The sequence below is a fragment of the Bombus terrestris genome, chromosome 14 (genome assembly GCF_910591885.1).
Source record: "Bombus terrestris chromosome 14, iyBomTerr1.2, whole genome shotgun sequence".
In the NCBI taxonomy this organism is placed as follows: Eukaryota; Metazoa; Arthropoda; class Insecta; order Hymenoptera; family Apidae; genus Bombus; species Bombus terrestris.
The window spans coordinates 1,163,443-1,187,809 of NC_063282.1; the positions used below are offsets into that span (position 1 = coordinate 1,163,443).

At 45.6% G+C, this 24,367-nt stretch overlaps 5 protein-coding genes across 15 annotated transcripts; 2 read left to right on the forward strand and 3 right to left on the reverse strand.

Annotated features, from left to right (window-relative positions):
- Nucleotides 1-2: 2 nt before the first annotated feature.
- LOC100647276 lies at nt 3-1,336 on the reverse strand. Its single transcript, XM_003400326.4, has 2 exons — nt 1,235-1,336; nt 3-587 (listed from the first exon to the last, which is right to left on the reverse strand). Exons 1-2 carry the CDS (start codon nt 1,253-1,255, stop codon nt 327-329), a joined length of 282 nt encoding a protein of 93 aa, XP_003400374.1. The 5' UTR covers nt 1,256-1,336; the 3' UTR covers nt 3-326.
- Nucleotides 1,337-3,379: 2,043 nt separating this feature from the next.
- LOC100647435 (protein kibra) lies at nt 3,380-4,038 on the reverse strand. The gene is made up of 2 exons (XM_003400327.4): nt 3,881-4,038; nt 3,380-3,765 (listed from the first exon to the last, which is right to left on the reverse strand). The coding sequence occupies exons 1-2, from the start codon at nt 3,893-3,895 to the stop codon at nt 3,472-3,474; spliced, it is 309 nt and encodes a 102-aa protein (XP_003400375.1). The 5' UTR covers nt 3,896-4,038; the 3' UTR covers nt 3,380-3,471.
- A 1,502-nt stretch (nt 4,039-5,540) lies between these two features.
- LOC100647550 (cyclin-dependent kinase inhibitor 1C) lies at nt 5,541-6,252 on the forward strand. Its single transcript, XM_003400328.4, has 2 exons — nt 5,541-5,697; nt 5,790-6,252. The coding sequence occupies exons 1-2, from the start codon at nt 5,686-5,688 to the stop codon at nt 6,039-6,041; spliced, it is 264 nt and encodes an 87-aa protein (XP_003400376.1). The 5' UTR covers nt 5,541-5,685; the 3' UTR covers nt 6,042-6,252.
- Nucleotides 6,253-8,153: 1,901 nt separating this feature from the next.
- LOC105666435 lies at nt 8,154-11,385 on the forward strand. The gene has a single exon (XM_020866571.2). It carries the CDS (start codon nt 8,837-8,839, stop codon nt 9,527-9,529), a length of 693 nt encoding a protein of 230 aa, XP_020722230.1. The 5' UTR covers nt 8,154-8,836; the 3' UTR covers nt 9,530-11,385.
- Nucleotides 11,386-13,587: 2,202 nt separating this feature from the next.
- On the reverse strand, nt 13,588-24,161 carry LOC100647671. 11 transcript variants are annotated; one of them, XM_003400329.4, is made up of 19 exons: nt 23,354-24,159; nt 22,536-22,748; nt 20,967-22,281; nt 20,387-20,482; nt 20,124-20,303; nt 19,829-20,038; nt 19,509-19,759; nt 19,159-19,348; nt 18,845-19,037; nt 18,036-18,130; nt 17,893-17,916; nt 17,498-17,542; nt 17,229-17,295; nt 16,925-17,092; nt 16,406-16,550; nt 16,214-16,321; nt 15,766-15,918; nt 15,584-15,616; nt 13,588-14,881 (listed from the first exon to the last, which is right to left on the reverse strand). In XM_003400329.4, exons 3-18 carry the CDS (start codon nt 21,735-21,737, stop codon nt 15,589-15,591), a joined length of 2,724 nt encoding a protein of 907 aa, XP_003400377.1. In that variant the 5' UTR covers nt 21,738-22,281; nt 22,536-22,748; nt 23,354-24,159; the 3' UTR covers nt 13,588-14,881; nt 15,584-15,588. The 11 variants fall into 11 exon arrangements, with proteins under 11 accessions (XP_003400377.1, XP_020722115.1, XP_012171154.1 ...); XM_020866456.2 differs by lacking the exon at nt 15,584-15,616 and having other exon boundaries at nt 17,893-17,913; nt 23,354-24,161; XM_012315764.3 differs by lacking the exon at nt 15,584-15,616 and having other exon boundaries at nt 16,406-16,532; nt 23,354-24,161.
- Between the last annotated feature and the right edge of the window lie 206 nt (nt 24,162-24,367).

Here is a 24,367-nt window from a genome sequence, read left to right on the forward strand (position 1 = left end):
AGTTTTCAAAGGGAGAAAAATCTTTTTTATTGTTTTTTTTTGCAAAATGAAAAAGCGAGCGAAAGGTCTGTCGATCAAGAGTAATAAAAGAAGGTGAGGAGTGAAAACCGAAAACGGAAACATCCTGAAACGTCGTCGGCATCCATTTGTAATTGCGGATCAATGACATTCACCGAGGTCCAGGATCTTGTTGCTGTAGTGGGGATGGTAGTATCGAAGGTTAATCGGTTGTTTCACGATTGGTATGGCCATTGCGTTGGAACGTAACCGGATGTCTCTCTGTGGCTGCACTGTCCTCGAACGGTGACGCGGTTTCGGTACGATTTTCAGCGTCTGCCAGCGATGAGGGTCGCGGCAGGGAAGCTGGAATACGCGAGCGGAGCAGCGGCGGCGTGGGCGATCACAGGGCTGGCGATGTACGGTGCAGCGACCGCGTGATTAATCGCGTGCGCGTTATAGCTGGTCGCGTAGGTTCCGACCGTCAAAGCTGCTGGAACCGGTGCCGCGATCGCTGCTGGCACTGCTGCTGGTACCGCTGCTGGCAACAAACCGGCCGAACAGGCAGCGACTAAACCGGCGAACACAACCTTTGACAAAAATTAACAGATTAGTTTCGGTTTATCGTTTGAACTTTCCTTTCGCGCCCGCTTATCGCGATAGAATCTTTTTATCGTTTATCTTTGTTTATACAAGTAGATCAATTACGAAACTCGATCATCGATGGATCGAACCACGGTTGAGCATGATATCAAAGGGTATTTGTAACGAACAACGTACGTACTGATATACGACGACTGAAAATCGTAATGTCGAGATAAACATGTCGAGAATTTGAATCTACTGTCACGCGTATTTCTATCTTTAAAAGTAGAAACCTTATCTTATGTTTAATCTCGTAATTGATCGAGCCACAACCCTGTTCTTTGATAAAAAAAATCACGCTTTTTTGACTTGAAGAAAATGTAACCAATTGTTTGTAATAATAAACGCAAGACACTATTTTACGAAAAGAGTAAACAAATCGATTATTATGATTCTTATTCGTATGAAAACTACAGGAGAAGAACACAACGAGTCATCAAGGATCGATTAAATCCCATTATCCAAACTACCAAGAAGAAGCGTGGAGGAATAGGGAACATCTATTATCGAAACTTGCTCGTTCCCCCGATCTATTCTCTCGATTGGGCTTGTCCACGAGAAGCGATTACAACTTGCTTCTCGATCAACTTACCAAGAATTTCATGGCGAACATTTTTACTTGTTGAGGTCTCGAAAGTGTATCGAGTGGATAACAACAGACAACTGTACTGTCATATGGATTAGCTAGAGCTCTTTTATACTCTGTTTCGTCCGGTAATATACTCCCACTACGAACATGTTCGCAACACCGGTTCGCGGTACGATACGACAGAAACACGCTTCTGCATATCGGATTAACTTTGCTCGTTTTAGGCCACGCCTGCTATTATACAGTAACTGTCTCTATGGCCGAATCTACGGCCTTCTTTTTTTTTTCTCTAACTTTTTTAAACATTATCCTCGTGGTTCCTGATCGCGCTGCTCCACGTGGCTGCTCGGTGTCGTTCACCGCGGATATACGTTGCCTTCGAACGCCCTTTGTCCGTAACATTTTTCCTTTGCCACAGTCGTATACCATACGACGATGGACGGTATGGTACACAGTCGCATATCGTAAATCGTCGAAGGGAATGAACGTTAGGGTGAAACGATGAAAAATGTTGGAAATTTTCGCTTGCCAACAACAACGACCATTGTAGGATGAGTTACATCGCTGCAAGATGCGCGTTTGCTATTCAGCTCTCATAGACAGATTTTGCAGGCTAACGAAATCTTTTATTTTCCTTAACGGGGTATCTAGGTTCGCAACTTAAAAGAAAATGAATTATCTTGCATTTTCTGAGAATAGAGATTCGTTCACCGAAACTATGTTCTCGAATTTGTAAAATTTAAAGGTGAGAATGCATAGCTTGTACGATACGACGTGTAACTTTTAAACGCGTTTTTCTGGAAATTGTATTTCCTGAAATGATCGACAAAATATCGCAAGTTGCAGTTGACCAATAATTCTTTGACGATATACCTTTGACGAACGTGTTGCTGTCGCGTGAATCAGAATTATTAAAAAGCTATTTTCTTTTTTCTTTATTACTTACTCTACGAAACGAATCTTAAGAACGAAAAGAATCGACAACTTGATACTCAAGCTTGAAAGTACCGTCGTTTCTTAAATTTCCATCATATTCTTTGTCCATTCTGGTTTACATCGTAGCAACACGAACTGAGACTAGAGTGGAACCGCCCTTTAAATGCCGCTTATCGCTTATTAAATGTGGCTATTCGGGATATTCGCGAAGTTAAAATTGACGCAACAATAACGAAGACATCGATGTCGTTTGCAGTTCAGTTTCAACCAGTGATATACATTGGGTGCGGCTCATGCTCGTTCCAAATACGAAACGCGGCCGTACGTACTGCGTCTACGACGATTGGGACATCGCAAGTTTCGAAGATCGTTCGTCGAACGTGACTCGAATTTCCGACTGGAAACGTGGATTTGTTCATCAACTTGCTCCTCGTAACTTTCCCTTGATTTATCGATACGGAATACTGTATCGAACTTCACTCTTGACCCTGTACGGATGTCCTACTTTTCATCGATACGTTTTGGCTTTAGGAAACAATTGTAAGAAAAAAGAATTTGGAAAAATAACGCGTAAACTTTTCTTTTAAAGATGTTCGACGATGGTCCGACGATCGATCGTTCGATGTAGCAAAGTTTGTTTATTTTTAAAAACTTCTGATACGGTGGAAAGATGAAAGAAACGCGTTTTCCTTTAGGTTACATCCGTATAATGAATTTATTTTGATAACACCGTAATGCAATTTACAGAGGGTCAGTAATTACAGCGATAATGATCTGACTCATGCAACGCAGCATCCTTTGTACCATCTCTGGCTACTTGGAACAATGGCACGACGTATGCAATTGTTTCGACAGGAGTTGCATGGACCGTAGGGATTACGAATAGATCGTAAACAAGCAAACTTGTATTTTCCTATATAATTCCTATTACCATTCATTTCTCAATCGATTCGTTCATTAATTCCTACCTATCAATCGCCACTGTAATGATCCATAAGAAAGAATCGTTTCGTCGTTCATTGACGTGTCATAGTTTTAATTAGATTCGATTTCTTTCTAGTAGATACTCCTATAAAAAGATACATACGGTAACAAAGCGTAGGGTGTCGGAGGAAAACCGTGATCAATTGCGGATTGCGTTACAGCATACGATGGGGATGTTATAGCGGAGGTTGAATATTCGAGGTAGATGCAAGTACGAAAGAACGATCGTTTGTTTTCGTTTTAAGTTGCAATTTATTCCATGAAAAAGAAAAACTTAAAAATAAAGATTTGGACAGGCGATCGGAGTATCAGGGGTGAAATCATAGATGGGCGGTGTAGGCGAGTGCAGCGTATGGCAATGGTGCAGCAGGTGCGGCGGCAGCGAGGGTAATCGGTGCGGATGCTGCTGGTATGGCCGCGTGCACGGCTGCAGGTACGGCGGCGGTATATGCCAGTGGTGCGGCAGCGAATGTATTGTAGTTCCTAGCTACGACTTGACTGCTCCTAGCAGTTACGATCGGTGCTGGAACAGCAGCAATCGCCGCTGGAGAAGCAACCAAAGGGGCGTGGAGAAGTCCAGCAGACGCCACGGCTGCTACGAAGAGAACGATGCACTGCGGAAAGCAATAGTTTTGAAAATAAAGTTTTTCATTTTCTTTCTATATGTATATATATATATTAGGATTTAAACAAAGTTTGGATCATCTCGATCGCGATTAAACCACTTACCGCTGTCTTGATCATTGTCGAGCTTGTGTGTTTGTTTCGGCTGTTGAGCGATGAGTGCAGAATCGTGGAAGCGTCCTCGCTTTATACCAATGTCCGACGCTGATGGGGTGGTGGACTTACGAAAAGAACGGTGGATGCGGGGCCTGCGAAAGTTCCGACCTCCTTGGTGTAGTCACCTTCGTATCAATTTTGTTGGTTGCGGTCGCATTGGAATGCCGGGCGCGAAACATCGGCCGTTTTCACGCGCTCCCTCGCTCGTTACAGCGCGGGCGGGGGCGACGCGACGCGACGCGACGCGTTCCTCATCCTGTATCGTATTTTCAAACTGCTCGCGTTTGGTAGCTATCACTCGCAACAAATGGATCGATCGATTTCGATGACCTTGATCGAAAGAGAAGCACAGGGCGGACACTTCTACGAGTATCACGAAATTACGTAAGCAACCAGACCGAGCAATTGTATAACCCTCTCGACTACGTGCTTGTCCGGTTGGAACGCACAACAAGGTTACAAAGCCGGCTCAGTGATTACGCGGGTCGTTCTGCTTCCCACACGATCTATCTGCTACTACTTTCATCTAGTTTTTCATCATTTTTTACCTAGTCTCGGTTTGTCTCTCTCTCTCTCTCTCTCTCTCTCCCCCCCTCTCTCTCTCTCAGCCTCATTTAAATAGTCTACTTTTATATCCGACTTTATTACACATCTAATCCGCACATCCTATTTGGTCTGGTTAAAAAAGATTGTTCGATTAGTCGCGTTTCTGTTTTTTCTCCGATCGTTACATTTTGTTTTGATCGATCGTTTTCCTACGCCTCTCACTCGCTCGATCTGGTCACTCGCATCCCTCCTTTGTCTCTGTGTTTCGCTCGCTCTATCTTTCTCTCGATTACCACAAGGCTGAACACCTCCAAGGTAAAGCAAACGCTTTTTTCTCAAGTTCAAGTTCGTCGAGTCCGAGTGAGACCAGCAAACGTTGTTTCCCCTTCGGTCGTGATACATCTCGTATCTCGACACGGAAGGTACGACAGGCTGGCATTACGTTCGTTAATTTCATCGTTATTTCTTCCAATTTGGAATCGACAAGCGGAGGAAAGCTGTATTAAAAGTCGCATAATTTCGAATTCGTCCCATGCATCGTGTCTCTTCTACTTTGCTATTCTTTCTTGACGGGATAAAGCGCTCTAGGAGCGTGGGAAGGACAAACGATCGTTCCGCGGATGTTAATAATTATTTCGAGCAGGTCGGCAGACGGTGGTTGTCGTTCGTACCTCGTAGCCAACGAGCCATTAAGCTATCCTCGGATCGTCAATCGTTTTTCGAAGTCGCAAGGACAACGCGATGCTGGAGAAAAGGGGAAAACCTGTTTGTGTTCGATGGAAAAAAGTTGCTCGAACGTAGACTCGAAAAAGAAGGAAATGGCGCGTATTGTTGGGACACGCCTGGTCCCGCGCAACCTTGAAGAAATCCGCGATTCGCCGGTAGTTGGTCGATACACGGGAAAACGTTCGCAGAGAGGCACAAAGGGAGAAGTCGATTGGTCGGTCGGTGGAAAAAATTGCGCGTACCAACAAGAAGGAAGCGAGTGTCCCGTTCATGGTCTGCTTCGAAGACCGGCTGTTGCCCTTCGTGGAATACCAGAGACGGGTAAAAGGAACGAGATGTAGAGAGATGGATAAAAGGAAGGGGGATGTAGAGAGATGAGAATCTTTGTCGCGGTTTCCCCTATATAAGCAGCGTTTCCTCGGGAATTGAGGTATAGTCGTCTCAGCTTTTACGTAGTGTATCCACACGTTTCAACCACAACCATGTTCAAAACGGTGAGTGCTGGAGATCGAGTGCTAGATAGTGCAGACGGAAACAGGGTAAGCAAAGGGAGAATCTCCTCTTGATCGAATTTTTGTGAGCGTAGCTGTTGTTCGCTGGATTATTGGCGGTCGCGTTGGCTGCACCGTCGCCGGCTCCTGCACCAGCCCCGGCTCCAGCACCAGGTCCGGCACCCTCGGCGTCTCTGGTCGCCGCTCCCCTGGCCGCCGCTCCATTGGCTGCACCAGCTCTTCTCTCAAACATTGGAACACCCCTTCTCTACTCCAACTACCCGCCTATTCCGGTTGCTAGTTACGCGCCTGCTTCCTCTTACATCTATAAAGGCTACGTCGTCTAATAGGATCGACGAGACGACATGGATCGATCGAGCGATCAAGCGACCGAACCGAACCATCGAGTAATCAACCAATCGACTCATCTCTTTCTCATCCTGAAAAGATCAATAATCGCATCTCTGTACTTTCCGTGAAGTATCGTTCGTGCTTCGATTCTCCGACAATGTTCTTATACTTTTAGATTCGGTATCAATAAAACTGTTTAAACGCAAAGGGCTTTCTTATTTCCTCGATACGCGTACATGTTTCTTGATGTCCCGTAGTTTACATTTCGACGATTACTTGTTTATTCGTTAATGAATCTATCGCGCACAGCTCGTTACGTGATTCCTCGTTACTCTGTAAATTCAATTATATAAGAATGAACGTAGGCGTGACCGCACTCTGAATAATCGTTCTCCACCCACTTATGTCATATAAAAATGTGTGTTCGCGTATCGGAATATGCGGAGTGGCACGCGTATGCACTCTTAAGTGCGATCGAACAAATAAGAAATATTCGTTTGTAGTAAGATCGGAAGAATCAACTGGGCGAAAAGCCTAGCGCGCACTCTTCATCGAATGCTTATTCCAGCTGATGTTCGAACTGCTGTCCGAGTTTGGACGATTTCGCGAGACAATCGTTGCACTGTCGCTTTCTTGGATAAACTATCGCGTTCTCCACTCCTTCGAAGCGAACGTAATACGTCGTATCTCGCGTGGTTCGTCGAGCGTATCCGCGAGAGCCAAGCGAACCGTGGACAAGCGCATCGAAAGCATAGCGATTTCGATTTAGAAGCGATGGAACGTGCGACGAAAGATGGTAAGAATGTAGCGGATACGAAGGAAATAGACAACGCGCTATAGAAAGGAGTGGATGAAAATACAAGGGTTCACGGTACACACGGTCGTTTGAAAATGTCAAACGTGTCGGCGACTGGTCTCGCTATTATACCCAGAAGAAGAATTCGAGCCAGAAATTCGCCATCGATGACAAGGGAGGAATCGTTGCGTTTCGTTGAAATCGAGCAAGGCCATGGCGGCCTTTTGTTTCTACAAACGACGAATCAATTATGCGGCAACAACAATACCAGAATCGTTACGTAAAAGGTAAATGCAATGTCCTCGCGTACGTCGTGTACTGGATGTGCCGTTCGTGGTTCGCTGCTGCTTCGTCCAATATGCTGTTAATCCGCTAAAGGTTTAACATACACGAATTTTCCAATGAAATCGAGCAAATTGTCTTCGGTGAACATGCACTACGTCACGTTGCGTTTCGAGACAGCAACGTGTTCCGCTTCGCAATATTCTTGGCACCGCAACACGTGTTACCGTAATAACATCGAGAATGAAATTTTTCTTCGCGTCACCGTGTATCATCGTACGAAAGCGTCTACGAGGAAAAGGAAGGGGAAATCTACATATAACCGAATCGTTCTATTCTGTTACGACGAACCTCGTTACGTCCCTCGTTACGCTGCATTAGGAGCTAACAGTCGGGGTGCGATGCATTTTCGCTTATATATTAATTTCTATATTCGATATGTTTGTTTCCGTATTTCGATATATTAATATTTCCTACGTATTATCTTGTATTCCTGGTTCGTGTCGTTATTTACAAAATTATTGATTATCCGGGTGCATCCAGCGCTGGCGGCAATGCGATCAGCCTGCATGGTACATCCACCCCTTGGCATCGATCGCACGCTGCAGTTCACCGACCTCTCTGCTTCGAGACGCGATACAATACTTGTACTGTCCCCATTATTGCCCTCTTTTGCCCTTATCTACTACCTCGATTGCTCGTCCCACTCTCTTAATCGGCGTCCATTAAATCGCGGCATTGCTAATTTTAACGAATTCGTTTCACCAAGAGTATTCGACGTATCGATCGTCTACTACAAAGGAGGTTCGATGTTCTCCGTTCGTTACGTCATTAGGAATATATGGTCCAGCCTAAAAAAAGAAGCACTTATACGCGCTTAAGCGCTTCTTCTTTATTCGTGATTCGTGGATCCGCTGTTTGAGAAAATGCATTTTGATCGAAATACGATCGACGTGAGTCGATTAAAAATAAGTGTGCGATTCGATCGAGAGAAATCGAAGCGAATGGTCCGAAAATAACGAAAATGGCGCCGATTGGTGAATCGCGTTTCGGACGAGCAGCGTCCGAGAACCGCGTCGGTCGCATTCATCCCGATATCGCGTCCTCGCAGATACGACACGAACCCTCACGTGGCGGAGAGGACATGCGCGCACCCTCGGCAAAGCCGCGACGCTATATAAGAGAAGAACGCGAGTCTCCGAGTCTCAGTTCGCTCACGAAAGCGTGCGAAATACACACGGCAAACCCGGCAATCAACGACAAATTGATAAAACGCGTGTTTGCGATTAAAACTGTTCTTCTGGCACACAAGGATGAACAACTTGGAGAAAGACAGAAAAAGCATCCTGTAACTAATAAGAATACAGAACAGTGGAGAACGGGTGAAAATAAAAGATCAACGACCGATCTACAACGAAGCACTAGTTTCTCTTCGAAAGCATCGTTTTACGCAAGTATAAGCACAGTGAAACGAGTGTGGAATCGATTAGCCGCACAGAAATTGATCAACCGTGACAAAAAGGGCGCGCATTTGCCATCGTTTACGCGAAAGTCAGCGAGTCAACGACTGAGCGCGATCGAACGAAACTCGAGTTGATCCTGAACGAACGAGTTCTAATCGAACGAAACGAAATTTGCGAGCTGGCTAACCGAACGGTGCAGATTTTCGTCCGCGATCTCGATCGAATCGGTGGCTTTCGTACGTCACTGAGAATGGAGGACACGACTAGATTGACCGATCCGGAAGACGATCGTCGCCGAGAGCATCAAAAGGGCGACGGTAAACGAAGAGTCAGCCCGACCGTGGGTCCTGGTTCTTCGAAACAAGAATTTGGAGACGACGAGTGCAGCACGGACAGTGGTTGCAGCAGCGGTGGAAGTACCGGAAGCGCGGAAAGACTGTCGCGTCGCGGAAGCAGCGAACGATTATGCCGCGCCACCAGATCGCCGAGAACCCATTGCTACCTGGACCGACTTCGTGGCCGACCAACTCGTTCTCAGGAGAGACTTTCTAGCATTCAAAGAAGTTCGGAGCGAGTTCGAGCCAAGTCCTCGCGTTCTTGGAGCCCTGGAGACGTTAGAGGCGTTGGAAGAACTTCGGAGTCGCTTTCGTACTCCTCGAGTCCATCGGACGCCCACAGCAGCACCGACAGCGACTCGTTGAAAAGATCCAGCACGGCAGATGCTCTTCGAAGAGCGCTTCAAACTCTCAAGATATCCTCCAAGTGGGAAGGGAAGGAGAACAAGCACGCGAAGAAGAGCCCTAAGAGAATCCTACGCAGTCCGGTGTCCTACACGTACGTCAGAGGTCTTTCGGGCCTACCGACGCAGAGGGTTCCAAGGAACATGGCACAGCAATTGACGATGCCCTGTTCCTGTCAAGATACCGTTGGTCTCTACCGATAAGAAGCAATCACGATCGATGGCGATTCGAGTCGAAGCCGGTTCACTCGGTTCATCCAAGTTTCATCCGTTTTACACGATACACTCGCTCAATTCCGGTCTCTCTCTCTTTCGCCCTCTTTCTCTCTCTCTCTCTCTCTCTATCTATCTATCTATCTATCTATCTGTCCATCTCTCTATCTATCTATCTCATTACAAACGATTTCGAGTTTCGTTGCGCGATCGTCTCGATATTAAATCGCGCATACAACCGAACGGACCTTCCGCTGTTGGACCATTCTTTGCGTACGAGATGTTTGCTCGCACGATCTACACGAATTCGTAGCACACGCTTCCGTTTCCGTACTTTCTACTTTTGTCAATCGCGGCCGTTTCCTCGCCGCTGTTTTTTCAAACCTCGACCAAACGAGTGGATCAAAATGTATACGAACTTAGAGCGATACGAGCGAAATAATTGTAACGGACGCATCTTTCGCTCTCCCGGAAACTTCGCGGAAAGCATATCCGGCGCGCTTCTTCCTCCGTCGAGATTTTCTTTCGTTGCAGGCCGATCGTATTCGATTGGCCGTTGGTCGCTTGGGAGAGAAGAAGGCGAAAAGTGCGGGAAAGTTGCGTTCGTCGTAGGTAGAGGTGCGTCGACGTACAAGTACATTGTGTTTTAAGTTGTTGGTCTCTTATTCGTAAACGAGATAGATCACGTAGACAGAACGTAGCCATGTAAGCATGTATGTACCTACCTTTTGTAGCAAACGATTAGTACACTCGATAAAAACATGTACAATAGCGATACCAATTACGTTACACGCCAACGAATTCCATAGTTGACGATTAATCGGCGATGCGTTTCGATCGCAAGTGCAAAGAGGAATAAAACAAGATGGAAGAAACACATTCTCAATGCGCTTCTATCGAAACGTCGTTTCGCGAAAAGTTATTATATCGTCGCGAAACCGAGGTCGGTTATCGCGATATACGAGTCAATTACGTGTGAACGCGTCGAGATCGCTCAACTCTGGTGCTTTTTTTATAAGGAACGAATGGATGGAAACGATCGTCGAAAGAATCGAAACGAAACGTTCGCGATCTCGCGCGATCTTTATCGCTAACCGTCCGACGTAACGTTCGGTCGTGAATATTTCAGATAGATTAGAATTACTTGTTCGTTAAGGATACTTTTAAAACATATCACGATTCGCAAATGGTATCGTGAACTTCGTTCAGCGCAATCGTTCGCTCGAGACTAGCAAATTCGAGCGTGTGCGTGCTACGGCGAGACGTTAAACGAGTTTGCGAAGTTTCTGTTCCTTCTTTCGCAAGGCCTGCTGTGCTAACAGACGCTTGGCGAGTGTCGCGATGAAAAAGGAGCGGATCGTTCTGTTTTCGACCTCGTTTTCGTTCCAGTTTCATTCTCACGCAAGACGAGAATAACACGGACAATAACGATACTCGAAAGACGGACGCCGGTGAGTCGAACGGTTGCGGCGAAACGAATCCGAACGAAACCATGGCGAAGGGAAATCTTTTTCTTAAACTATCGTCGAAAGTTCTCATTTACGTGAAGGCGAACGTAATCGCGGAACGTATACGCGATCTTTCAGTGCCTTGTAAATATTTACCGCGTGAGTTACATGGTATGTCGCGAAAAAATTGGCACACAGATGTACGATATCTTGCGAGGAGAAAAAATAGAACGCTAACACACGCCTAATAAATGTCTTCGCGAATTCGAATTCGCGTATGCGCGATGATTCTCGCGCGAAAATACAAGAACAGAAAAAAAAAGCGAGAATGACAGAATATGCGAGAAATGCAGATTCTCAGGACTGAATATTTTATATTAAGTATTACCTATGTCGATACTACACGTAGTTTACGTTTCAAATAAACGTTTTTCATTCAAACTGACGTTCGCATTTATAGCCTTCCCGTACCATTAACATCCTCCCACTATTTTATCCTCTTACGAATTACGCTCTTTACTCGAATTATCCGAGGCAGAGACTTTTACGAAGGATGAAGTTAAATCGAGCAACAGCCGGTCAGTTAACGACACCGTGATTGCGTTTGCTTCGAAATAATTGACAGGACGGAAGGTTTCCGTTCTCGTGTCCGGAGCACGTCGTCAGAGAAACAACGTCGTTCCGGCCGATCTGTACGCAACGTGCCCGTACCGGAACACGATTCGCTGAAAGACGTGGAAACATGGAAGGACGTCCCTGGTCCGTTTATAGCTACGGCCATGACAGAATCAACGAGTGACCCACTTGCAGGGGTTTGCACCCCCGTGACGTCACTCGAGGAAAGCGACGCCATTCACGACCCTTCTTTGACCCAGATCGCTGTTACAGTCGTCCCTACGAAATACCATAGTTCATTCAAGGATCGTTTTCAGGATACTTTGTCGTTACCTGGACGCGTGACATTCATTTCCACCGCCATAGCGCTTATTTTTGTTTGTCCTCCTCTCTTTACTTTTCTTCCATTATTCTCCTCGTCTCCGATTTAATCAGTTGCTTACAAAAGTCTATCTTCCATTCGTCTCTCGTTTTACCTTCCTATTCGTATTTCGAGACTCGCTATCTTTTCTTAGACTCGGCGAAACGCAGGTGATTTTCAAGAAGACCCGAAAAAGATGACCGAAATAGCCGAAACTGAAATACACGTTGCTTTCCTGCGAGAAAGTGGAGGGAGGTGAGGGGTGAGGCGGGGTAGACGGTGGTAGCTAGGGCGACGATCGCTGATTTCGTGCGTCGCGTCGTTCCTTTTTCTCAGTCCGTTTGTCCTAGTTCTCCTTCCAAACTAGTGACGTCACTGACGTCATTGAGAAGGCCGTCGACAACGCGTCCTAATTCCGAGCTTGCGATTGAATAAACCTGGTTGCAGCTTGTCTCTATCCTTCGAACTTGGCATCGTCGCGCGCGCGTTCGTATGTACGCAATTGTATCCTGCGTACACACGCCATACGCTGGGCCATTGTTTCATACATGAAATTAGAGACACGCGCATCCATAAGAACGGTGGTGTTCGTTCGTTTCTCGGATTTTAATCGCCAGATAGGGAGACTTTGGGAGAAGCTGATCGTCAAACAGTGCGCAAAAATGAATCAATCGAAACCGGGACAATCGAATATTCGCCGCGCACCGCACCACCCCATTCAGCCTCCGATCTAGTCGCGCGGCGAGAAACGTACGGCCGGGTCGTTGCGCTTCGTCGATGACGTTGGATATTACGTCACGTCGTCATGACTACCGTCGTCCCGTTGTCGATCTCCCGCTCTAGCGAATTCGGCGAAAATTGGGGCTTCGACCTCGAATTAGGTCGGCGTTGTTCCACTTTGAGTCGCACCTCGCACCTCCGCTCCCACCGAATCTAGACGAAACGACCGGTGACCGCGGAATATCTCGCGTCAACCCCCCTTTTCATCCATGAACTCCGACTTTTCGCTTACCGAGCCGTCTTTCTCGCACACCGATCTGCAAAATCGGCAACGTCGTTGATTTTAAATGAAATATCGTGGTTCGCGGTCGAACAGCTACGAGACTATACGCAAAGATACTTTTCACGACGACTAGATAACGCATTTCTGATTCTTCGGGTTTCGATCGCGTTATTGGTACGTCACGTTTTGTCTCGATGTTTCCTGAACGACGAAACGACGTCGGTACAAAACGCAACGTACCGATAACACGATCGAAATATATTTTTGTCTCCTGCTCCGTTACCGTATCGTGTACCTTCGTTTAACTTTAAAAAATTTTAAAAAGAATCTGGAAATTACAAAATGTACAAGAGACATTGAAGATGTGGCTGGATATTGCTTGTCTTCGCTTTCTGGTCGAACCTGATCGAACAGGTTCCTCCCATTTTCACCTACTTTACCTTAAAATATTTCTTTTCAGACATTGAAGCAGGTGGGAAGATTAACATCTACCTGCTTATATCTTTCCCCGCGATCTTTTCTTGTAATAATTATATTTGGAAGATAATATCGTTAGGCGTTTCGAAATAGCGGAATTCTGGGGAAGGGAAAGAAAGACGGAGCCAATAAAGGCACAGTGGCGTAGAATCATAATGTAACCATATTATTTCTTTCAACGTAACACAGTATTATTATCATTATCATCATTGTTACAACAGTTGTTTGAATGTGCCCGGCGTAGTGGCGTAGACCATCGTGGACCATTATTTTCTATTCTTAGGTATGGTAGTAACGATCGTAACAACGATATCGGTAACAACAACAATAATAATAATAAGAATAATAATAGCAATAGTAATGATAATTGTCATAATCGTTATCATCAATTATATTAATTATGATTATAGTAATATTTATCAGCCGGTAATACGTATCATTCAAAGATTACGATGCTTTCTTTACGCACGATACATAGGCACAAGTGTGCGCGTCGAAGCGTTTGAGTTTGATTCATCGATCGGATTTCTGATACAACGATCGAAAATATTGTCAAAAGTATTACTTTCACGGGATAAAGATACAATATTTCAAAGATAACGACAAACTTTCGTATCTAGAGGCACTATCGTTCACGTGTTTCGTTTCTCGTCGATGTCATTTTCTCAAATTCTATCAGATACATCGTATATACCCAAAGGTTCTCCCTTTGTTCTTGAAACAACGAGCGAGAGAAACGAACGAAAGAAAAAGGCAAAATGGGTACAATATAATCGCTTAAGGCTTAAGATTACGAATCGATAGAAAATCGGACGTTCCTTTAAGTGTAAAAAGTCTCGTGAAAATTCGAAAGGTTGTAAGGAAACTATAGTAGATAGTAACGGATAAATATCTGACGATTCGTCGCGAACGTTATTTGTTTCAGCCGCTCGAGACGTATCGCTCGCTCTTCACCACTATCCGAACCGAACAACGTTTTGCTTCTAGAAGAAAGTTATACACGATCGTGTTCGGTTTTTTCGCTTAATCTGTTTCGTTTCGTTCGCTTCGTTTTCACGTTCGTATTTACGTTTACGTTCACGTTCGCGTTCGTATTCGTTTTGTAGATATTGAAAAGCGTAATAGTAACAGTAGCGGGTAACAGAGAACGGTGCTACGGCGTTCAAAAGCGCTTCGTGCTTGGAAACCAATCGTAACGCTTATCGTAGATAGCTGGCAGCCTTTCCTCGCGCGAGGTTGCCTACAATATCGTGTACGATACACTAGCGTGATTCGCTTTGCAAATGTGCCACTACGTACGAAGCGATTTGAACGACAATTTTTGTCAGGACAAACGGCTCGGTTCTCGAACATGGCCGCAAGTAGATCGTCCAAGATTTCATCAGCAGAGCCGACTGATCGATCTGCGCTCGGGCCGTTGCACGTTCTTTATGCACGTTCTAAAAGAAATTGACAAATTTTACTAAATGTACGTGACTGTATCGACGTAACACATTCGAGATCGACGATCTAGATTGTTCGCGGAGATTTTACGCTATCTGCGAGATAGTATTAAAAAATATCTTGTCAAAATTCATCGATCTCCAATGTATTAATTTAGTAGGTATCAATCATTAGCGTAAATATTAGATGCGGGTAATAGATAATTTGTCCGTCCACCGTAACTGACGAGATGGAAAGAAGCAAAAACGATAAATCTCGACAGTTACTGGGATGCGACAATTGCTGTAATAAAATATAAAAGTCTCCATGATACATCTATCGTTGAATGACGATTCGGTTATTTATTAAGAGCAGATAGTTAATCGATCCTTATACGGATTTGAAAAACTTTTGTATAAACTTAAACGTATTGTATCTTAACCCACGCTGGGGTTAAAAATATCAACGAAGCATTGCCTTCTATTATACGAAAATCTCAAACGGACGATTAGTATTTGCAAAAGCGGTACGAGACGTATGCATGTCCATGGTGGTCGCAAGACGCTGCCAATAAGTAATAAAATCACATGAAAGTGCAAGGAATCAACGTTCGTTGCAACTGTTACAGAAAGAGCAGAAAACTCGTTGTTCATGCGCAACTACTTGTTACAGAGTTTTAATACCAACAAGTTTTTCTCTGTCAAATTTGAGCAACTTACCCGTCTTATTCACTGAGTACCGGTAGCAGAGACCTTACGCGACAATTAGATTAAAAAAAGATAGGATTAGCTCGTGATTCCGCGAAAGTTCTTTCTTAAGCTATACGTATAGTAACATATTTTCCATCGATTTTGAAACGATCCAATAAGAAATCACAAGATAACGAAGTTTGTCTACTTACAGTTCGATGCTCTGAATGGTAGATGTGGGACACGTGATATCTACTTTAACGTGACAATGCTTGTGACACTTCATTTGACAGTCTCTACACTCGTAACCCTGCTTGCCCAATCTTCGCGCAAGCGTTCGCTTACACACCTCGCATACGGTTCCACTGAAATGAAACGACTCGTCTGACTCTACGCTAATTTCATTCCTAACGCGATTTTTTCGCAATTGGATAGAATATGACACGCCTCTTGGATGTCGAATAACTTTCAGATATATCGCTAGCACATAGCGAAACGACGCGATAAATAAACGATTGTTAAATAATATTATTACTAGAAATAGAGACGGAGATTCTTTGAAGTATCGCTGTTGCAGTATAAAGTGGAAAATCTACCTGGTTAAAAGCTTTTACGCAACAACATATACGAGCGTAATGCTTGTGTTCCACGTTAGCTTACCCAGCCATATGTTTCGCTATGAAAGTGTGATCGTTGAATATGTGAAGCTTCGTGCCTTTCTTTCGCCATTTGCTCTTTTGTGCGAGCGACAATGGTACTAGGTAATGCCTGAAAATAACAAAAACGGATGTCGAATATGATTCGTTCGGCATACGAAAATATAAACGATAAAACGAACGTCGTGTTGCTTACTTTTTAATACCATTCTCGAGAGTCTCGAGAACTAAAGTGGAAGCCTCGTTAACGTAAGTTCTGGTCGATGCTCCGCTTATACCGGATGCTTCGCTCAAACTCGATCTCCTCGAATGCTCTTCCCTCCCTGGTATCGATAAACGAACTATAAAATTCAAGCGAAACAATCGTTTGCATCTCACGTTACGTTAGTCGCGTGTCAGCGTTATTGGCACGGGAAATGTCTTATTGGCAGTGGCGTTAGCGTTGTAACGTTGGCGTGCGTGTATCTTATACTTTTGTCGGCTGATCGTTTTACGAAGCTCCGTAAAATGCGCGCTAGTGCTGTTGCTCGTTGCATCATCGCTATCGGGATGATCGTACTTACCAACGTTGCGTGCCACGCACGGGATTCGTGTGCAAAACAAACAAGTAGAATTTTATACTAAAGTCTCGGTCTACTAGAGGGAAGAGGCACTAAGTCTGTTCTAAATCAGGAATCGTTTCACGGGCGTAATGTATACTCGCGTGCAAACATACCCGAGCCAGGATCACGCGCTCTGTCCGCAGATATAGACCTGGAGTGTTGATCCTCGTGGTTTGCATCGCCTTCCGGTCCGACCGATCTGCTTCTCGTCTTCGATCGACTCAATCGTTTCTTTATCGTTCCAAAGAAATCTCGCCTTTTTCTTCTCGTTCTACCCCTTTCTACAATATAAAGAAGCATAATTTAAACCGACTATAGCATTTTATGTGAAAGCTGGAAATGTCTTGATACTTATGAATGGAGGAGTAAAACGCAGCGAGTAAAAACGATAAAAAAAGAAATGAAAGGAGGGGATACCTTCGGAATTGGAAGAATTGGGCGTGCTTTCTGGTCCCGACGTCACGCTGGTATCTTTCGGTCCATGCTGAAACGAATGAAAACAAAAGGTTTATAAACGGAGAGTTAAGGTCGCGATTGTTTCACAAGCATCAACGTTATAGACATTTTAGAAGGTTTCTTTTCGAATCGACTGTAACGTAATTAGCGAAAACGTGTGAACGCGAAATTAGAACAGCGCTGCGTTAAGAATAGGACAGAAACGATCTCGTGACAACAAGAATAATTACCTCCGGAGAGATTTCCTGCCAGTTTCCACTTTCCGTCAGGGCGACCTGTGGAATTAGTAAACACACGCCACTCAACTGACGATAATTAGCGTTCTCGTAAAACACAAGGCTGCCTGATTTCCAATTGGTTCATAGATGCAAGAAGGACGTAAATGGGAGACGGGCGATGAAAAATTAAACGGGAAATGGGATCGTTCGAATGAAAGGAATATTATAAATACCGTGACTTTCGATGCTGGACTTGGAATGCTGGAAATTTTCTCCGGAAATTCGGAGAATGAACGTAAAATAAGGAGGATCTAAAAAATGCTGATAAAATACGTGCGCGGGTTTACAACCATGATCACGCCGGTGATGACGAGGGTGAGTGGACACGACGTCAAGCAATGGCTTACCTTAACCACCTGCCGCTCTGGCTGCTGCAAAAGAGAAGACACAACAAAAAAAAAATAGACTATAGTCGATAGGTGTTAGTAAATGGAGTAAAATTTGCATAGGTCTCGTAATTGCATTCAACGTGCAGATTCATTGAGCGTACCCTTTGCTGGCTGTGCACGATCAGAGTTCCTTTGTTCCCGTTGCTTTGTCCAGTTCTGTAAGGCGAATCCACCACGTTGCCGTTCGTCAGATAGTCTGCAAATTACATTTGGTCGCTCAAAATATCTAATCGGTTAGAAGGAAGAACGGAAGGAGGTTTACGACTTTCTACGTCCATCATTCCACCAAGCATTCGTCATTTCGTTTACCAGATAAGTTTTCGCATGCCTGGCAACGTGACCGCGATTATGCAAGCGTATTGCATACACTGTCATCGTGATTTGCCAGGTTCGCTTCACTGGTAGTCGAAATAACTTCGAAGAATCGTCGATCGTAAGAAACTCGGGCCGAGAAGTGAGCGTACAATCGTTTCGTATCGTGCTAGAGGAACGTTAAAGCGAACGTTAAGTAACGGAGTTGATAGAAGAAGGGAGACAGGTAGAGAATTCTATACGTGTACATACGAGTAAACATAGGTCATGCGAATTATTACATGGCAGTGGAAAGTACAATCCGGTACAAGAGATGCAGGCACGCGCACGAGAGGGAGAGTTCGTGTCGCTGCTAGTACGAACAACGAATAAATATCATCTATTCTATAGTTGTAGAAGAAAAAAACCAGGATCTACGTTGCGTTAAAGTACACAGTGAAATGTAACATCGTTTCGGCGAGATCGTATGTGGCGAGAGTTGCGATGAACTGTTTGAGTACGATTTTTAAAGGGGAGAGTGCCATCACTAATCATCGCTATGTTTTCACACTTGTGAACACGAACGCAATGCCTTTCAGATAAAGTAATTGGTAATTACCCCCTTCGGATTGAACGGTAGAGTCGTACAAGATAAGTGTGCTGTTACCATTGTTGTAATTTAGACTATTGTCGCTGATGAGATTTGTCGGGGTGTAGGTACGAGGAGTCGGTGACACCGGCTTTATCGTCTCCTTCACCTTGTAAGGTTTGCTCCCAATTTGAGGCACCTCCGCGCCCTCGATGAATAGAAACTGAGAAAAGAGAGGACAGAGAGCGAAAGAGAGAGGATAGAAAAGGAAAGAAAACAATGAAAATGGCATAGCAAATAAAGAAATCTCGTTAAATTACACCGCGTGTCGCTCTTTTACTTACCTCTACGGTCAGAGTACCGGTGATATCTTCCTCTTCGTACGGTCTATTTTGAAGAGGTATGATCTGTCTCTGACTCGGATTTGCGAGCAGCTCGTCGATACCGACGATACCCAAACCTAAGAATCGTTGGGATTTATTTACGCGATCGTAGACCTCCAGCAGTACTTCCGACGTATTACGATTAACATCGCTGCAAATTATGAACGATCGTGAGATTCGAGCGGGTAAAAAGGCGTATTTTGGCTGTTTTTTTTCGTCAGAAACGAAGAAATAGAGAAATCGGTCGATTTCGATGACGACGACTCCGCATCGAACCGACGCGCCGCAATGTTTCGTTTCGAATGACTTACAATAGAAATGCTTCGTCCCACAATGGGTTTCGAGCATCCTTCTTGACGGACGTTTGATTTTTCTGCGGTGGTTCGTCCAATTCGACGACGCAATACGGTTCTAAAGCACCCTGCTCGCCGCCTAATTCCGTTGCTTTCACCACCTTGACGAGCAGCCGTCTGTCACTGGCAATATATTGATTTTGTGTCGGTGTTGGACTTTGAGTTTGAAGTTGTTGTCTGGAGGCTCGAAGCGAACCACTCGACGTCGTCTAGACGAATCAATTATTCGTTATGTAGAAAAGGGACCGCGTATCCGAGTCGTTTAAAAATAAATTTACCACGTTGTCGTAATGCATAGGCATCGAAAAGCTGTGTTGCGTGGTCGCCGGTTCCCTCCATAACCGTGGACAGCTCGGATATTGGAACAAATTCAGATGAACATTGGTCCCCCTTAACGCGCCTATTACGATTTCCGTTACGACTTCCTGCAATTGGCTCTCGTCCAGATCTTTCTTTATCGTGCCTACTTGGGCCAGCGAGACTTTCACCTAACGTAAAGGCGAAAGTACAAGGATAACGAGAGATATCACGAAGCCACTGGTTGAAAAAATAACGTAAAAATATGATACAAACGTCCGGCCAGCCGTCGCATTTCAAGTCTAACAGAAGTTTCTCGGTGATGCAGATGACGTTTAATCGCGCACGGAAACGATTTACGTTTACGCGATAATGGCTGATTTCGAGTTTATCAGCTTTCCGGCGAGATGCTTTTAACTGTAACGCTGGAGTAGCTTCGCAATCGCACGTGATCGTCTGAAACGAAATAAACGAGATGACCAAACTTGAAACGATCCTTGACACAGAAAATATGTGACGAAAGAATATTTCATACGTACCACGTCATCCTTGGAGTCGCATTCGCAAAAGATGTTAGAGAGATTCGGTGGATGTGTTTCGGGTAAAACTCGGACGAACTCGACTCCGACTCCGTGCTACGAGTAACGAGAAAACACGAGTGAAAACGCATTTTTCCGTAACAGTCGATGAATTAAAAGAAGCTTTGTTTTTCCTTTTTTTAATTTTAAATAGATTCTATTCGATGTTATCGCGGAGTTGGCTCGTAGAAAATGAGCGGGCCAACGATAAGCGCGTGTAACTTGACGAGCCCAGAACACGATTTCTAGGGCCTTGTCGGTAAAATTGTCCGACAGCATAGCGCGAATGGGTTAAGCCGGTGTTTTTGTTGCTCAAGAACACCTACGCGGTACGCAACACGCAAGAAGATCCTTCTTTAAACCTTCTCTGATTCGATATTTCTCCGGTCACTGTCTCTCGACACGGTGAAAGATATTCATGAGACAGGACCATGAACAATCCTAGCGAAGCAGGTCTTTCTTCGATATCGAGAACATCATAGAGTTATGATACAACGGTAATGCCGATGAGAGGATCGAGCGGATGAGAATATCGGCTCACCTCGTCGACGGAATTGCTGGTAAAATCATTGAGAGACGCGACCCAAGCAGCCAGGAGTTGGTCCAAAATCGCTGGATCCGAGTAGAGCCAAACGATGATCTCGTTTACCCAGCGTACGGCTTCCGGGTCGGCCCCAGTGGCGGTCGGCAAATTCAAACTTTTGCTGCTTCTTGCGGGGCTGATGAGAACACCGGACGACTTTCTGGTGAGACGTTTGCGTACAGGAGGCGTCGGTGGAACGTAAGAGGACGGCGACGAGCCGATACCGGAAGTTGAACTGGTACCGCCACCGGAAGGATGAGGGGCAGCTGCGTGCGATCCGGAACCGGCGCTGCCGCCACCACCTGCCCCGGCCCCCAAGGATACCGAACCCGATGAAACGATTTTTTGCTTGCCAAGCGAAAGTAACTTGCCTCCACTACCGCCGCCACCACCTCCACCACCGGCAGTACCACCACCACCACCAGCACCACCAGCACCAGCACCACCACTGACACCGACGCTATCACCGTGAACGATATGGCCGTCCTTGGCGGTAACTATCGCCCCAGAACCGAGCTCGTTTAAAACGAATCGATTGTAAACGTATTTGCCGACACACAGTACCACTAATCCGAACAACATCCAGCCAAATATCAGCATCGATAACGTATCCATGGTCGTATCACCAGCTGAGTCGAAACTGCATATCAGATCGTCCACCCGCTCGGCCAAGTCGGCCATATTGCCCCATCGTTCGGCCAACCAAGTCCAATTGGATTCCAAAAACATTCTTTTCTATTTTCACCCGCTAGCGAACAGCGCCCCACTACTACCGTATTACAAGTTATTAATAGATCTTGCGTATACCCTGGGCCCCCAGGACTACGGCACTGTCTCCGTCTTGATTTTGCCCAACGACCGCCTCTCAGCAGTTTTCCTTTCCCTGGGTCACATCGATGTCGATCGTCGACTCCTTCGCCCGCAACGCACTTTTCCACGATCTCGCGGCGCTCCCCTTTTCCCCGCGTTTTTAACTCGATCTTCTTCCTGTCGATCCGTCGAGACTCGTGCTTTAAGAGCTTTCAGTGATTCGTGCTGTAGCCGACGCGGACAAACGATCGCGGGCGATCGTGCTCTAAGATCGACGATTCTTCTTCTCTCCGATTAGTTCCGAGTCTTTAAAATTCCATCTCGACACTTGCACGGTCTTATCGTCACCATTAACAGCGTGATCACTGCGACGAGCGTGACCACTGTGATCGTGATCGTAATCGTAATCGTTCCCACTTTGCCAAGTCGTAAACACGTTCGATTTCATTGCCGCCTCCACACGCTGAAACAACAATGATCAATCGGTCAATGGACGTACGCCGGACCGTAACTGTATACATATTCTTTTCGTTAGAGCATCGTGTACGATTGTTTATCGATCAGACTTTGCAACTAATCTCAAACCGATATGAGCAATTACGTACACGAGATTCCAAAATTGATATCATACATGGGCAAAACGTCCGGGATACTGAGAATGAGATAAGATATAATTCTGTATTTACGTGTACGGACAATGCTATAGTTTTCCCTTACCAGTGTTTCGTCATCGAATGCGTCATCTCTCGCGATTCGCGGATCGCGTCATCTCCTATTCGTGTTGTAGTGGAGTTTCGTCGCAGACCTCGTCGAGCGTCTGAGACTGACACGGTGAACGCGTTGCTCGATCAATGATCGACCACTGGCCCGTGGATCTAGAGACACGCGTGATTTCTGTTCGCTACCTCGTTCGCTTGAACACGTTTTGATCTGTCAATGTTCGAATACAAATAATTTTCAAACGCGAAACAAATATTTGATCGATATTTTCCTAGTCTACGTGGTTCGTGCTGATCTAAGATGCGTCATCGCGAGCATCGACCTTTTCGGATAAATTAAATAAATTAATTAAATTGTTTTCGAGCTAACGAGAATTAAAGAATCTATCCGCATTGTTGGTTCAAAGCTCCTGGTTCGATGCACGAGGGGACGCGTACGATATTCACGTGACACACGAGATATATAAACCTATTCGTATTTCAGCGCGTCAGGCGTAGTACACACGTGAAATTATGCATACCGATCCTCTAACTTCGAATCTCACAAAACTTATTTTCTATTGAGAACGATGAACGTAAAACGAAACGAGCGAACCAGATTACGAACTGGTGTGCTAATTTGCCACGGTTCCACGACTTTCCATCGATCCGAGTGGTCAAGACAACCGGCACGTTGTCTACGGCTACGGAACGTTTGGATGGTGTCTCGTAACGCGATCGATTCGTCCTCTCGCGATGCTTTAGCTTCGATCTCTTTTCGCTTTCGACGATCACGCGTTATTATGCTGCACTGACGGATCGACCAAGACTACACACCGTAGTACTCCAGTTAATCGTTGTTTCGCCTAAGACTCCGGCACGCGGTAGTTTGCCCTGCACGTTGCTCTATAATTGTGCATGGATCGCCGCTCCTCCGATTACTCGCACCGTGATTATCGTGACTGTACAGTATATATTCGATCGTTGCAACGTGTATCTTTCATTTGTTTGCCACGGTTCCTTGCGCCCACGTCTCGTCGTCTCCAAAAGTCTCACTGTGACGCGCGTCTCTCCCTTTCCGCTCCTCTATCGCCGCAACGCGTGGTCGTCCGTGGTCCGCAAGGCGCAAGCGCGTTTACTTTGCCGCATCTACCTTTACGACTTTCGTTTCTTTCGTTTCCTCCAGTCACCTATACCGCGCGATACCAACAACGGTTGACCTCATTTTTCCCGCCCGACTAGTTCGAAGCGAGTTTCACGGTCGTTCGCACGTTTTCGACAACTTCCGTTGTCGCGCGACCAACGTGTTCCAAACGGGTACCTGCGGTAGTATCTGTTCGCAGGTCCCGCGATCGAAGTAGCGAGTAGTGGCGAGAAAGAGAGAAGGCGCGGCGTAGACGAAGTGACCGGGGCGCCAGTCGGCGACAGGCGATCTCCTCCGGCGAGTCGGCGGCACGGTGTCGCGACGGGAAACACCACGGCGAACGGTTACGTTCCTACTACAAACTTAGGTCGATCCAGGCGCGCGTCGCGCTCTCTCGATACTCTTTGCGCGTTATCGATCCGCAACGAACCGCGAAACACCCATAGGTCGCACCCATGGCTCCTACATGATACGCGAGTCTCGTACCTATGTGTGAGTCTATGAAACGAGTAATCGTAATCGGAAACGCCGTGACCGCGATCGGCCACGCTACGTATCCTCCGCGATATCCTGCTGTTTTATGCGTCATTCGTTCTTTCCCCTCCTCTAGGCCCCTTCTAGTCAGCCCTCGACTCCATATCCTTTTCCCATCGGTACAGACCTTCCTACGCCCCTTTACCTCTCTCTCTCTCTCTCTCTCTCTTTAT

Coding starts and splice junctions, on each gene's coding strand:
- LOC100647276 (XM_003400326.4), bottom strand. CDS start 1,255: ATGTTCGCCATGAAATTCTTG. Junction 588..1,234: donor TGTTCGCCATGAAATTCTTG/GTAAGTTGATCG, acceptor TTTTTGTCAAAG/GTTGTGTTCGCCGGTTTAGT.
- LOC105666435 (XM_020866571.2), top strand. CDS start 8,837: ATGGAGGACACGACTAGATTGACCGATCCGGAAGACGATCGTCGCCGA.
- LOC100647671 (XM_012315763.3), bottom strand. CDS start 21,737: ATGTTTTTGGAATCCAATTGGACTTGGTTGGCCGAACGATGGGGCAAT. Junction 18,131..18,844: donor TACCGTTCAATCCGAAGGGG/GTAATTACCAAT, acceptor TGTAATTTGCAG/ACTATCTGACGAACGGCAAC. Junction 16,551..16,924: donor AGCGCGTGATCCTGGCTCGG/GTATGTTTGCAC, acceptor TGAATTTTATAG/TTCGTTTATCGATACCAGGG.